The sequence below is a fragment of the Cynara cardunculus genome (assembly GCF_001531365.2).
Source record: "Cynara cardunculus var. scolymus isolate 2C chromosome LG 7, CcrdV1, whole genome shotgun sequence".
Taxonomy (NCBI): domain Eukaryota; kingdom Viridiplantae; phylum Streptophyta; class Magnoliopsida; order Asterales; family Asteraceae; genus Cynara; species Cynara cardunculus.
Genome location: NC_037534.1, coordinates 878,239 through 894,259, shown reverse-complemented (window position 1 = coordinate 894,259; position 16,021 = coordinate 878,239). Strand labels below are relative to the sequence as shown.

The window sequence follows — 16,021 nt, the reverse complement described above, 5'->3', positions numbered from 1 at the left end:
TATCGTCAAACATATATTTTATTCAAAAATAAAAACAAATAAAATGAAATATTAAAAACACGATGTATCTCGCTGCATTGCGCGAGTACTCTTCTAGTTACCAATAATAATATCAAATAAATAAAAACAAGTCATCACTCGCAGGGAGTCTGAAGCAGGAATGGCTTCACATTCATTCCTCTCCACACACATCTCTTCTCATCATGCTCCTACTCTTCTCCCTTCTCGATTTCCATCTCCAAATCGTCCTCCAAACTTCACGCTTTCTCTTTCTAGAAACCTCGCCCCTCGCAATCTCCATGCCACCTGCATCGTCGCTTCTCTCCGTCCAATTGCTCATAGTAACCACTCGCCGGCGACGGAGTCCGCCGACAGATCCGCCTGCAACAGGTTTCTAGATTCGTTTGTCGTAGTTCTCACTTCCGTAGCACTTTCTGTCGCTATATTTGTTACCGATGTCGATTCTGCGGCTGCTTTTGTTGTCACTCCGTCTCGGAAGTTGCAGACGGATGAGCTCGCTACTGTTCGTCTTTTCCAGGAAAATACTCCTTCTGTTGTCTACATCACTAACTTAGCTGCTAGGTAATTCTATCGATATTGACTTGAGTAAATATCTGTTTTTGTGGCCTTCATTGTGTTTGTGGAATTTGAAATGGAATGATCATTTTTGAAGGATAATTGTGATGATCCAGCTCATTTGCATAGTTATTTTGCGTTTTTATGTTAGTTTAAGCTGGATCACCTGATAAAAAACGTAGAAATGATTGGTAATGGATATGATGCAAAATGTCGGGCGTTTGATCTCATTCAGTTGAGATACTGGTTTTTTTGTTCATTCGTTTTTTCTGAGTGAAGTTATGTTGTCTAGGCAGGATGCATTTACTCTGGATGTATTGGAGGTGCCCCAGGGGTCTGGATCAGGCTTTGTTTGGGATAAAAAGGGTCATATTGTCACAAATTATCATGTTATTCGAGGTGCGTCTGATCTCAGGTTGGTCAGTTTTTGCCTTCTCATAATCTCATGCCGTGAAATATGCAAAGTGAATATTGTTGTCACTTGGGACTCTAGCAATGAATATTGAGTTGAATGATTGGTTGCAAGTTGTAATTTGACTTGTCAGTCAAATCTGAAGAGAGAATATGAAGACGTGAAAATGGACAAAAGAACAACGGATAAGTGATTGATTCCTCCACATAATGATGTATTATGATGCTTTTGGTTGCCAAATGGGTTGGACTTGAGTTCGGCTGGCAAGAACGTCATTCCACAATAATATCTTACTCTTGCTCCTGCCTCCTTGTTAGAATTGATATAGGATATTGTTTTCATGTTCATGATTATGCTTCTTCCTTTCAGTCAATATATAGAACTTCATCTACCTTGACACATCAATATTCATCTCAATCATATATCAACTCTAACATCTGAGTCGTATATCAATTCTAACACTCATATTTAGGTTCACGGGCATAGCTACCAAGATCAATGTAGTCAATTATGTATCTCCTAGAAGTTGGTTTGCTATTTCTCATTTTGTTCTAGGATTCTTCTTCATAGGGCATTTGTAGCACAAGGAAAGGATTGTGCAGCTGTAGCAGTATTTGAAAAAAAGGAATTGATCGTCATTTTGAACAGTGTACAACTCCACTTCTTTGGCACTCTACTATGCATAAACATATTGAAGTAACCCATGGTGTAAAAACGGACTCAAAATCACATAAGAACCTGAAAATGCAGCCTGTGGTAGTATCAGGAGATGTCGTCCGACTGATTCGTCATATCTGGGAAAATCTGTCAACTGTCTAAAAAACCACATGATTTAAGTTTAGAGAAATGGAGTATGTGTTTGCTTTGGATAACTTCATTGATCTTAGTCTTTATTTCTTTCGTTCACCTTGAAAATCAATTTGTCACTTGTGGTGACGATACATTTCTTCATCATTAGGTTCTGTTAGCAATGTCTCTGGTATCACTAATTTCTTCTCTTTGCTTCCATTGAGTTGATTTATGTATTAATGTATATTCAGGGTAACACTTTCTGATCAGACCACATTTGATGCACAAGTTGTTGGGTTTGACCAAGATAAGGATGTTGCAGTACTGCGTATTGATGCACCAAAAGATAAATTGAGACCAATACCAGTCGGTGTGTCTGCCGACTTGCTTGTTGGACAAAAAGTGTTTGCTATAGGAAACCCTGTGAGTTTGCATATACTAATTCTGCGCATGAGAATATTGAGTACATTATATATGTATATTGTGCTTATTTGTTCTGCTACTAGCATGCCTAAAATCAATATTTTTGTGCTGTAGCTCTCTTCATCAATCTTTATGGGTCATTTTTTGTTGAAATGTTAAAAAAGCAGTGCTCTGATGCAGTGTTGACCATTTATGTAATGTGAATGATCTCTAACCAGAAACTTTAAGAGGTACGGTTTTCCCAACCTGTAGGTTGATGCAGTTATATCATGAAAGAAAGTTACGGAAATCATTGAACAATGAGCCCTGCATCAAAGCCTTGATTTTGTACATAGAAATGAGAAACACAAACCCTATATAAGTTGCACAAACTTTGAGTTTCATTGACTGCTGGATACATCTAGTGCTCAAAGTTGAGGTTGATTGTGGCTTATAGTTGTCCATTTATGAAGTGACTCTTAACTGATAAGATGTTTTAACTTATGGAACCCCCTCCAATGTACTTGCACTTTTTTTTGATAGCGAATATACTTTCACTTGGTTGATGAGTTGATGTAATGGTTCATATTTCTTTTTCAGTTTGGGCTTGATCACACACTAACAACTGGTGTCATCAGGTATGAGTTACTGCTTCAAGCACATGTAGTCAAATTTTATTACTGTAACTCTTAATATTACACCCATCAAAGATAAGGTCTGTTCATACATATTGAAGCATGCCACACTACTTTTTATTCCTTAATCATAGGCATAAACACAAATTACTGACAATTTTTGCATTTTACACGTTCGCAATGATCCAGGGAAATTGTTGTCCCTGGCATGGTTTTTATAATGATATCGTGGGTCATAATTTCGACGCAACTCTGAACACGCTTCCTTTTCACCTAATTTTCAGTGAACAATAGCTATAAATAAAATAAATAAGGAGAAATGTAGGGCAGGAGGTACAGGAGAAATGTGCATGAGAGAGAGAATCATGAAGATTTTCCTACTAAATAAGACTGCTGTTAAGTAGGGCCTGCTGCGAATCCCGACCAAAAGAGATAGATACAATTGCTAACAGTTATACATACATAACGCATTTGTGATGAGAACCTTCGATGTACATTCTGGGCATTTGAGCTTAACTTTTAAGGTACTGGTTTCCTTATTTGTAGTGGGCTAAGGAGAGAAATAAGCAGTGCTGCAACTGGGCGGCCGATCCAAGATGTTATCCAGACAGATGCCGCGATTAACCCTGGTAACAGTGGAGGGCCACTGCTTGATAGCTCAGGAAACCTTATTGGGATAAATACAGCTATATACTCTCCATCTGGTGCGTCATCTGGTGTTGGATTTTCCATTCCGGTTGACACTGTGAGTTACATCAATATACCTTTGTTTTAATCTCATCTAGGATTTTGAGGACTCCAAAATAATTTTCTTTTATTATTGGACATAATTTTCAATCATCTGTTCAGGTTGGTGGAATTGTTGACCAATTGGTTCAATTTGGGAAAGTTACAAGACCTATTTTAGGAATTAAGTTTGCACCTGATCAGTCTGTGGAGCAGCTGGGAGTCAGTGGAGTACTTGTCTTAGATGCTCCTCTAAATGGTCCAGCTGGAAAAGCGGTAATTCTGTCGCCATGTCCTTTTACCAACTGAGTTCGTAGATTGTGGAAATTTAGGTGTAGTTTGTATGTGTGGGTGTGTATATGCATGTGTGTGTCGTCTCGGGACCTGATTTATAACTCTTGTTCTTTTCAACCTTAAGAAGTCAGTCAGTCACCAATGGGACTTAGTTCTGATTAATCTCAACCTACAGGGTCTGCTACCAACAAAACGTGATACCTATGGAAGGCTCATACTTGGGGACATCATTACATCTGTAAATGGGAAAAAGGTCTCAAATGGAAGTGATTTGTACAGAATTCTTGACCAGTGCAAAGTGGGTGAAACAGTAAGTTGCAACTCAACTTTGTATGTTGTTATTTCTAATCTTCAGCTTCTTCCAATATTGGGCATTTTCTTGGTAGTTCATAGTTCACACTTTTATGTCATTCAAACTAATAGTTCCAAGTAGAGATGCACAGATAGGCCCAAGGACCAGGCCCGGCCTGACTAGGTCTGGTTATACGAAGGACCATTATTGGGCATATCGAGAAAGATTACTTTTTTTAGGTCAAGAGGTTGTGAGCGAGGTCTCGAACAGACCAGGCGTAAAAGCCCGATCAGTCCTACATTTTTCATCAAGGACCGGTTAAGGATCCGATATTGCATAACCTTGCCCAAGCCTGTTAATGGGCTTGGTCAGGCCAAGTCGAAGGCCAGTAAAAAAATTGAAAGTAAAAAAAACGGCTATTTTTTATAGTTTGTCTTTCTTTTAACGTGTTGAAAGACATCTATGCCCCTCATAAAGGCTAGTTTTAGGGGCATTGTACGAAATCTAATTTGTTAGGTTTATGTCTTTGTTAACTTGTAAAAAGACACTTATGGAAGTATATATGTTCTGTAAATCTAAAAAAAGTACTCCCTCTGTCCGGAAATAAATGTTCACTATAAAAACGTACATAGTTTTAGAAATGTGTAATATTACACTTTTTTAATAAACTAAGTTACACTTTTACCCTTAATAATAGAGAGAGTAATGAATTTCTCCATCTTATAATTAAGGGTAGAATTGGAATGTAGGCACTTATTTTTGAAAGGACATTTATTTTGGGAAAAACTAGAAATCTGGACATTTATTTTGGGACAGAGGGAGTAAAAAAATTAAATAGGACCAGTTAGGAGTTAGGACAGGCTAAGGACCAAAGGACCGGTTCACATCCAGATTTCAGGACCAGGCTCGTTTAATGCCTGGCTCAGGCCTTTGAAGGACCGGATATGCCACTTTTTGTTGGACTGGGCTTGGCAGGACCGGGCCCAAGACCGGTCTTAACCAATCTTTGTGCATCTCTACTTCCAAGTATGAAAGAAGCATGTTCATGGATTTAATAATATGTTTTAATTGTTTTGACTTGATGTATAAGAATATCAATTGAAAAGGTGCAGAACTGTCTTGAAGGACATAAGATTTAATTTTCCTTTGAACACCATCCACACATTTGTAATATAAGCTGTTTCTTGATGGTCAGGTCACTGTGGAGGTGCTGCGTGGTGACCATGTAGAGAAGATCCCTGTGCTACTTGAGCCAAAGGCTGATGAATCATAATTCCTCAAACTGTGAGGTCAGGTTGTGAATTTCTATTCATTACGAGAAATGTCTCGCTGTGTAATTTGACTTATTGTTTCCTTACTGAGTTACTGGGTCATGTACATAAATCTACACGCCTGTATTTACGTAAAGTTAAATACTATATAGATGTAATCCTTTGACTTCGAGAATGCTATTATAGTTGCTTTACCCTTGTTACCAACATGTGTTGCTTGTAACTTTACCATGGTCCATGAATATGTAGCTAGCAAATATTTGTACCTGATGTCAAGGTTTGCCGCTTGTTTAGGGTGAAATTTTGTTTCTCCCGAAGACGCTTTGCTTGTTGATAATGATTGAACCAAGTGATTTTGATCTGGCACATTTTCACTGGTGTGTTACTGGACGGGGGAGGGTGAGGTAAGCGATTTGAAAGGATTTTGCAAGGTTTTAGGGTTTTAATTTGACATGGTAGTTTAGTAATTTACCAATCTTGTTCATCTTCCTAATTTTTGTTTCACCTATTTTGGTGGGACAAAAAACCAAGCTCTGTCTTGGTCTTAATGTCGCACAAAATATGGGGCAACGAGTTTTTGTTCTGTCTTGTCTCGTCTCGTCTCGTCCTGTCTTGCTTATCGTACGCACCCTAATTGGCAATGTCTCTTACTTTTGTTCTCTTTTAAAAGAAAACATTGGAGGTGTGTATTAGATCGTTTCTACGGAATGACCTTTTTTATTTAATGTACTTCTAGTGATCAGATCACCAAAAGGTCTATTGTATTTTCTTGTTAATTTATAGAATACCGAGCTAAAAAGTAGCAGAGTGACTCCATGGTCCATCATGTGGAAAATTCTGGTTTTTATTACTGTGTCTTTTAGCAACAGCGCCTCCCTAAGGACACACCCTTTCTCATTTTGCTTGGAGAAATAAGTAATTAACACCAAAGTCCAGGTAGAAACACCTTACAGGCACACTGCCAAGAATAAACCAAACCGAACCAATCGAACCTGATGAATCCCTTATGAACTGGGATCTAGGGAGGGTAAGATGTATGCAGCATATCCTTTATCCCAAGGGGTAAAGAGGTTGTTTCCTTGGCACAATGCCAAGAATATAGAAGTTAAAATAGTCTATGGAGGCTGCAAAAAATAAACCTTTTTTGTTTTTGTTTTTTTTTTTTGGGGGGAGGGGGTTGTCATATTCTTGTGCCAAAGGCCATGGAATGGGCCATTACCAGATACCGGGTAATGAAGCATTCCTCAACAAATTGGGAGGAATAAAAACTCATTCCCCTTTCCATTCCCCAGCATTCCCATTCCCTGAAATGAACACCAAGTGTCCCCTGAATGTTCCTCGTCCCATCTTGATATAGCAGTCTAACAAATCAGGAGCAAAGAGACCGGTGATGATTTCTTACTTTATCAAAGGATGGGAAGAGCCTCTTGATACATGCTGTAGGAAGATTCATGTTTCTTGGTGGATGATAGAGGGTGTGAATTGTGATATGGATGCTTTAGCATCATGTAAATGTACTACCAGGCATCATTCGAAAGTCGGGTCGGTAGGGATATCATGTACTTGATTTTTCATCTACCCCATGGAGTAGAGAGGTTGTTTCCATGAATACCTTCGGTTTGTTAAAATGTTTTAGAGAGACAAGTTACTGAGAACCATTTTTATCTTTATTTACTTACCATTGTGATTGAATCTACGTGATTATGGTCTATTTGTGGAGGGACTTCCATGTTATCAGCCATATATAATCGGGTCATTTAATGAAAGTCGCTTTTACAAACTAACCTTTTAGTATTTTCTTCAAGATTTTATAGAGGCGGTGTGATTTACAGAAGAGGCAGGGTGTTTAACTCCAGAGGTAAGTCATTTGAAGGTTATTGAGTTAATTTTTTTAAAAAGGTTATGTTCTTAATTGAAAACTCATTTGAGGTTATTTAACTAAATAGCCCTATATAATGAGAGTCGACATCTTAGAAGAGCTTCCATTGCAGTATGGTGTCAACATCTTATACTATAAGGATTGGGTTCAAGCGAGAATAATGACCAAATAAGAAAACACGAGAACGGCTGAATGACATGTGGTTTTAGTGTAAAATCACATGTGATCCAACCTTGGCCGCAACAAGAGGTCGTATGCCAAGTTGCCCAGACACCCTTGCATTGATCATGTTCCATAATCACATGTGATTTTAGTGCAAAAGCACATGTAATTTGGCCGTTCTCATGTATTCTTATTTTGACCATGTTCTCGTTTGAACCTCCCTCTATACTAGAAAAGGAAAAAAAAGCAAGAAGAGCATAACAATATGCTTATATAGTAACGACTTGATTTATTATATAAGAAGTCACGCAATTCACTTTTTATTAGGGGAAATACATGTAGAGATAGTAGGTGAAATTTGGGTGGAACAAAGGAGTTGGGAGGGGGTCAGGGTAATGATGATATACAAACAAAGTGTAACTCAATCAAGCAGAGGTAGGAGGAGAAAGGCCGAACTCAAGTCCCCACAGCTCAAAGGTTCCGTTAACAAAATCGTAGTGTCCACCCTTGAGTGCCAGTGTTTTCTTCACCAGTCCATCTCTCACAAATGGGTAAGTCAGAAGATGTGCAAGGGATACATTCACAGCCTCCTGCATAGTCAACATCACACAGATTATTAGGTTGTGTTTGGCAAAAATAGCTGATAAGCCAGTCATATTTGGTAAAAACTAGCTGATAAGTTAGAAATAATGTAAAAGGACCTAAAAGGACATTGAATCAACGTCACACTAGATATTAGGATATGTATGACAAAGTGGCAACATCACACAGATTATTAGGTTGTGTTTGGCAAAAATAGCTGATAAGCTAGCTGTTGGCTGATAAGCCAGTCATATTTGGTAAAAACTAGTTGTTAGTTGATAACCTAGTCATGCTAGCTGATAAGCTAGATGATATTGTAAAACGGTCTAAAAGGACATGTTGATCAACATCACACACATATTATCAGGCTATGTATGGCAAACTGGCTGATAAGCTAGATGATATTGTAAAATGACCAAAAAGGACATGGTGAATCAACATTGCACACAGATATTTTTAGGCCATGTATGACAAACTGGCTGATATATCAACTAGCTGCTAGTTGATAAGCTAGTCATGTTTGGTAAAAACTGGCTGATTAGGTATATGATAACATGAAATGACCTATAAGGACGTATTGAAAAAAGGATTGGGCATATACAAAGGGGGTATTTGGAAAAAAGTGGGAAAAACTTCCCTAGCTTATTGAAACATTACTTGGAAGTAGCGATTCAAAAAAGCTATCTTATGGCTAACCAAGCAGGGCTTTTTCAATAAGCTACTTATGGTTGCCCAATATGGACTTAGTAGTTCTTAACACACACAGAGGAGCTAACTGCTAAGCTCATCAGAAGATTTCTTTACCTTTTCACAATGTACACATTGATCATCAACAGATGTACTACTATGCTCTGCTATCACCTTTGACTTTGCAGGGAGACAGACTTTCACCCAGTCCTCGATGAAATCACTGCCATCACATGAAGAATATGATATATGGGATCAGAATTGAAACAAGAAAAAAGAATGGTAAGTAAGCTGCACCCTAACCGTTTGCACACAGTAAGTGCACTTACGTGGTGTGAGGTCCTTTATCTGGGAAAGTCATCAGACCCTTGATCCCACCACAACGGCTATGCCCAATTACTACTATCTGCTCCACCTGCATCATTCAAACACGTAACTTTTAGGGTGCTTTTGGTACAACATGATGGTAAAATAACTTGTTGTCCATGTTTGGTGCGACATTAGACTGGGACAGCACATGAATAAAACAAAAATCAGGGAGATGCGTAAATTACTAAAATACCCATGTCAAATTAAAACCGTAAAACCTTCCACATTTCTTTCACTGCCTAATACTCACATAGTTACAGATTCTCTTTTTATATGCTGTTGCTTACTTCTAAGAGCATCTCCAACAGATTCTCCAAAATGGAGAAAATAGGTATTTTGGACATGTTTTTTGCTCCAACAAAAGTAAGAGACACTGTAAAAATCTCCTAATTTGGAGATCGCCCCAAAAATGATTACAATTAATGAGAGAGAGAGAGAGAGAGAGAGAGAGATGGTTTTTAATATATTTTCATCAATAGGAAACTTTGAAAATAAATATTTAAAGAGAGAAATAATACTTTATTAGATGAATGAAATATTTTAATAATATAATCAATGTTTTAATCTCCCAAATGGAGAATCTGTTGGAGTTGAATGTATTTTTGTCTTCAGAGATTTTGAAATTCCATTCTACATTTTGGAGAAATTTTGGAGAATCTGTTGGATGATGCTCTAACTAGTTTTTCAAATTTTAGCACCCCTTTCTTGATTTTCAAATCCTTTTTTCACACAAGTAGAGATCAGGTTCGCCTACATCCCATCCACCCCCAAGACCCCGTGTTATAACCCGATTCCCCACCTCTGAATGGGATATATTGGGGTTTCATTTCGTTTCGTTTGGTGTACTGATATGGGATCAGGTTCATGTGAGAATTAGAGAACCTATATTCATTGATGCATATACACCATGTATTTTGTCAATAAATATATTCATCAATGCATATCTACTATGCATTCAAGTATATATGTATTGATGCATTTACCAATTGAATTTCATTTCGTATATGCATCAATGAATTATGTCTAACTAAACGAGATTTCTTATGTTGAAAATGTAAAGCAACTGAAGTCTTGCAACAGGATGATGTAGATTACCTTGAGATGCAGAACTGCATACTCAACAGCAGCTCCTACTCCGGCATACTTTTCCTGTTCTTACAGGTAATTAAGAAAACTTTAATTAAATTGTGATTAATTAGATGATGATGATGATGATGAATGATTACAACTGTAAGTCAACCTGGTCAAAGGGAGGGACGATGTTGGCTACATTACGGACCACAAATGCCTCACCGGGTTGGAAATCCAGCACATGTGACGGGCAAACTCGGGAGTCCGAGCATGCAAACACCATAAACTGCCACATATCACCGGTATGTATATATTAGCAGCAAAGTTACAACTTATAACCCTTGGTATATCGACTGACCAAGGAAATTGTATAATACTCCCTCGAGTCTCAAAATATGTGTTCACATTTCTATTTTAGTTTGTCGTAAAATAAGTGCCCAAGTAAGTGTATGTTTTCCATTTCTACCCTTATTCATGAGACGGAGAAACTAGTTGCTCCCTTTATTGTTAAGGGTAAAACTGTCATTTGGGTAATAAAAATATGTAATAACTATATAATTATAAAACTGTGTGTTGAACATTTATTTTGGGACGGAGAGAGTATTTTATAGTAGGAAATTTTGCATCCCTAATTAATAGTTCTCCAGAAAGAGGCTAACCTTTGGGCTCTGGCCTTTGGCAAGTTCCCCATACAAGGCTGGATTTGTTCTGCATACAGTTCACACAACCATTTAATGCAAGAGTCTCTCTCCATTTTAAATGTAAGTATTAGTGTAAAACATAGGGCTTGTTTCTTAGCAGCTTAATGGGACTTACAGCTTATTCGAACAGCTATACATGATTGTTTGGTAGTGGCTTAATGATATATAAAGTGGCTTATTCAGTAAGCTTCTAGGGGAAGCTTTATGCAGAAAGCCAATTTTCTTTCAAACCTGCCCCTCCCAATTAAAAAACACTATCCTTCCATCTATGAAAAACCCATCCCAAACGAAAACCTTCCTGGTCTATACAGACATATTAAAACATAGAGGACTTAATAAAAAACCAACAAACAGCCCCTTACTCGTATTTCTCTGTCTTGAATTTGGCAAAACCTGTTTTGATCCTCTCGACAGGGTCAAATCCAGATTTGGAGCCGGGGGTTTGAAGTTCGGCCGTGATCTGGTCGATTTTTGCAGCAGCCACAGGTGCCAACTCCCCCTTCTCACTGTAGAACCATCATTAATTGTTGATCAAAATGAATTATGATTATGAGAATATGTGGAACCTTCTATTAATCTTCAAAAGAGCCCTTGAGGAGAAAACGAAGGTTCCAACATATATTGAAGAGAAATGGGCAAAGTCGAGCCGATGTGGGACTTTTAACACGCCCCCTTCAACAGAGGTTAGTTGATGGAGAATCATGTGATGAGTCGGTCAATTTGCGAGGAGGGTCAGGTTACATGTGATGCAGCACGTCCAAAAAGACGTGGGCGACTTGCTCAACGCTACGTGTTTGTATCACATGTGATTTGGCTCTTCTTGCATTTTTTTCTCACATTGACCATGATAAGTCGGTCGATTTATGAGAAGAGTCGGATCACATGTGATGCACATACGTCCAAAAGGACATGGGCAACTTGGTCAACGTGACCAAGGTCGCGGGAAAAGATGCTTGTGCTATGGCTCGTCAATCCAACGTATTTTTATCACGTGTAATTTAGCCCTTCTTATATTTCTCATAAATTTATCATGTTGCCTCTAAATTTATAATATATCAATTAAATATTATCTTATCTAATTTTAATTAATGTAAAGTGATGAATTTAGGATAAGATGGTGATGACATAGAGGATGTAAATATTTTTTTATTAAATTAATGAAAAACTATAAAAACACAATAATATGACAATAATCTGGAACAAGCCAACGGGGCCGTTTACCAAACAATTACCCGGTAAGTGCTTGTCGGTAAAACCTAACATTATTATTTACTTACTTGGTAAGATTTTAGTCCACCAAAACGACACTATATGCCACAATTTACCCGGTAAGCGTTTAACATGGTAAGAGTCGTCGACCTCACTTACCGGGTAAGACTTTTGGTTTTTGTTTCGCTCTCTCCGGGTAAGATTCTTGGTCGTTACCATAGCGCTTACCCAGATAAGCTTTTGATAAACGACCCCTAAATCTTGTTTACTGGACATATACGTAATTTTGATATAAAAGTAATATCAAACAAATAAATAATAAAAAACCAAGATAAATGCCATATGATATGATGTCTAGAAATGAAATTGTTGAATTTTTAAAATAACCAAAATTTCTATGCAATTGCTATTCTTTCTCCTAAGTTAAAAAAATATATGCAACAGATTTTTAAAAATAGAAAAAAAGAATGAGATTTGGCAAATTTAAGACCATATTTTTGTTCTAACGGATCCTACAAAATGAAGAAAGGGGTCGTCTACCAAACACTTATGCGGGTAAGTTTTATCGATAAAATTCAACATTATCACTTATTTATCATGTAAGATTTTAATCCACCAAAATTGTATCAAATGTAATAATTTACTCGGTAAGCGTTAACCGTGGTAAGAGTCATCGCTCTTACTTACCAAGTAAAGACTCTTGATACTTGCATTTGCTCTTACTGGGTAAGATTATTGGTATGTACTATATTCATCCAGTAAGGTAATGTTACTTGATAAACGTTTACCCGGATAAATGTTTGGTAAACATTCTACAGAGAAGCTAAAAAATCATAGATGTATAGAACTCTTTAATGTAATTTTTTAGTGGAGAAATTGTTTCTTTATTATTTTTTAATCAATGGAGTTAACCGTATTATCATTTTACATAATATTTATTTGAAATTGTATTAAGCTATTGATCTATTAACTATTTTAATAATTATAATATAATTAAGGCTTTAATTTTTTTAATATGAAGAAATTGTTAAAGTTAAATGTAGTTTTTTAATCATCCATTTTAAAGAAATTTTTTGTAATTTTGTTAGTGATGCTCGAAATTTCTAATATACCTTTATATATTTAGGAGGTTCAGGAGAGGATTTTTTAAAAAATTAAAAACTGAGGAACAACATGGTAACCATTTATCTGGATGATATGTATATGTGTATATAAGTAACTGAAGTCATTTCTCGGTTTTTATGCACATGTACATTTTATGCACATGTACATACTGGACAAATTACTTGTATAGACATATACATATCGTTCAAATAAACGATTATCAGGATGTTTCTCAGTTTTTTTTTTTTTACATTTTTCTCATGAAAATAAGCCTTTATATTTATGAATATAAAGATATATGTAAAAGTTAAGTCGGTTACCTTAGAAGCTTCTTGAGTGCAGTAATTGCCTCCTCGTATGATTCAGTTCCCATGTCTTCTCTCTGCATATATTATTTCACAACTTTATTTTGTATAATCGTAGATGAACTTGTTCACTAGCATTGCATCGATTTCATATTTATATCTGTTTTCTGAACCTTAAAATTAGCAAGTTTCAAGATTGCCTTTTTGGGTGTTTTTATTGAGACATTTATGATATACCCTCATTATATATCTAAAGCCAATGCATGTAATAAGCGTTTATTTGACTCGTTTTTTTTTATTAACCTGGATGTTCAATCCGTTATGCGAACCGACTAATCCTAGGACGACCACCTGCTTTGCTGATAGCCTGGAGTCACAGCATTTGAACCTTCGTGGCCACAAGGGGATTTTTATTCCTCCTTGGATTTGAACATGTGACCTCCTGGTACTTTTGACCTTTGGAGCCAAGCTCAAACCAGTCAGGCACCACCCTTGTTATAAAAAATGGTAGGGAATGAAATGAGAATGGATTTTCTTTCCCCTCCAATTTAATTGGGGATAAATTTTGGGTTTCTGTGGGAATGAGCTCATTATATTATTCTTTATTTTCATTCCATTGATTATTGCTTAATATCTTTAACCAGACACCCCTAAACTAGTTGTTTTGTTGCTAAACTAACTAGTTATTAGTTGATAAGATTAGTCATTTTTTGGTGTGCTTTTTCTTACTTTTTAACAAGGCATAGCATGTTATCTTAATTGCAATACTTGTTGTTTAAACGAATCTCCAAATTTGGTAATACCTCTTAATGGTACGTTAAAACAAGCATAGTTGTTGAAGATGCTCTGATCTAATAAAAACGGTCTAATTTTCTGATGAAATTAGCTCCGTGTGTCGGTGTGTGTGAGAGAGAGAGAGCATATATGTGTGTACCCAAGTGGGGGTGATGATCGGAGTCGGAGCGGCAAAAACCGGCTGATTACGGATGAGGCTAGGAGGAGGAGGAGTTGCCGATGACGATGAGTTGTTGCTCAGCCTTGCAAAGCAACTAACAACGGTGGAAGATGACGACGGTTTCTGGTGAGATACGGTGGCGAAGCAAGGTGTAAATGCGGCGGCCGTTGCAGACATTGATCACCACCACGACGGAAAGGGAGTTGATGTGGATCATCGGAGTTTCTGATTGGGTTTTTATACTAAAATCAGTTTCGTTAGTGTGTGCATGGATAATCCGAGAGATAAAGTTTGGACGTACCACAGGACTCCACGTGTCTCCTTTTCATGCATTTTTACACGTATTTTTTTAATTTCTCTCATTATTTGTATTATCCAATTATAAACAAACCTTATAATACGTCTATTGATACATGAAATTTAAACTTAAACGTCTATAAATTATAATTTTTTTAAATTTTTTGAAAATGAAGAAATAAATGTCAAAATAGTTTCATTAAGAGGCTATTTTTGAATCGTTAAGATGTGTAGCGAAACAAAGTCTGTTTCTTAATGGTTTTAAAATCTTCCGAAGATTTTGTATCTTGGGCTTCCCTAAGCCATTCGGCATTCTAATTTCATTCTGAACAATTACCAAACAACCATATTTCATTATGAACTATATGATAAGAGTCTCTTGGTCATTTTAACCACTTAATCATTTTGCATCAAACCATTAAGCAACTGCCAAACAAACCTTAATTAAAATATGTTTCTCTTTGCTTCCATTTAAATTCATTTATATGTTTATGAGGTTTAGAAATAGCGTTAAAAACATTTTACCTCAATTTTATTTCGGAGAGTTCTTCAAATTTGGAGAAAATCTCTCTCTCTCTCTTATTTTTTAATATTTTCGTGAAGTTGTTTGAGTAACGAAAAAGTTTCTCGATTTCGAAATAGCTGTTGGAGATGTTGTAACAGACAGAGCTCAATGTCTGTGTCCTGCAAATTATACATGAAAACCCAAAGCAAAATAAAGTTTTTAACTTGATTAATCTTCACCAAAAACGGTCAAACTCCAAATTATCTCAATAACGCTTCCTTACACATACACACAAATCTTGAGGCGTAAATAACAGTCAGTGGTATCATACAGAGAACCAATTCGTAAATCATTTTTGGGTTCATATGATGTTGTTCTGTCTGATTATAACCATGATAAACTAATTTTATATCAGTATAATTTAAATCAGTAACAGTTAAATATATACGATTTGAATACGAAAATCGACATATAATATCTAATAATAAGATGGGTGATAATAAGAGGGATAAGGTGTTATCTATACAACATGGTTGAAGATGTAGATGGTGTTTTCAACCATCACAAATCTATGGATCACCTTCATTTCCATTTCTAGCCTTATCCTTCACAAATTTTAATTCAAAGGAAAAACAAGAATCTGTATTACACTATGCAATCACAGCGTGTTTGAACGAGAGTAGTACTATGATGGGGGACTCACCCCTTTAGATAAAAAAATCATCATTTACATACATGACTCTTAAAGTCAAACATCTCAATTGACTAACGAAAAACGTACACAAACTATTTTTTTCC

General features: G+C 36.5%; 2 protein-coding genes across 2 annotated transcripts; one reads left to right on the top strand and one right to left on the bottom strand.

Moving 5' to 3' along the window:
• Positions 1-106: 106 nt before the first annotated feature.
• Positions 107-5,602, top strand: LOC112515670 (protease Do-like 1, chloroplastic). The gene is made up of 8 exons (XM_025122578.1): positions 107-582; positions 869-991; positions 2,029-2,200; positions 2,780-2,817; positions 3,361-3,559; positions 3,664-3,816; positions 4,010-4,144; positions 5,322-5,602. Exons 1-8 carry the CDS (start codon positions 161-163, stop codon positions 5,397-5,399), a joined length of 1,320 nt encoding a protein of 439 aa, XP_024978346.1. The 5' UTR covers positions 107-160; the 3' UTR covers positions 5,400-5,602.
• A 2,108-nt stretch (positions 5,603-7,710) lies between these two features.
• Positions 7,711-14,631, bottom strand: LOC112515373 (carbonic anhydrase 1-like). Its single transcript, XM_025122154.1, has 9 exons — positions 14,401-14,631; positions 13,482-13,543; positions 11,211-11,354; positions 10,807-10,855; positions 10,317-10,433; positions 10,172-10,225; positions 9,037-9,122; positions 8,825-8,930; positions 7,711-8,028 (listed from the first exon to the last, which is right to left on the bottom strand). Exons 1-9 carry the CDS (start codon positions 14,596-14,598, stop codon positions 7,864-7,866), a joined length of 981 nt encoding a protein of 326 aa, XP_024977922.1. The 5' UTR covers positions 14,599-14,631; the 3' UTR covers positions 7,711-7,863.
• Between the last annotated feature and the right edge of the window lie 1,390 nt (positions 14,632-16,021).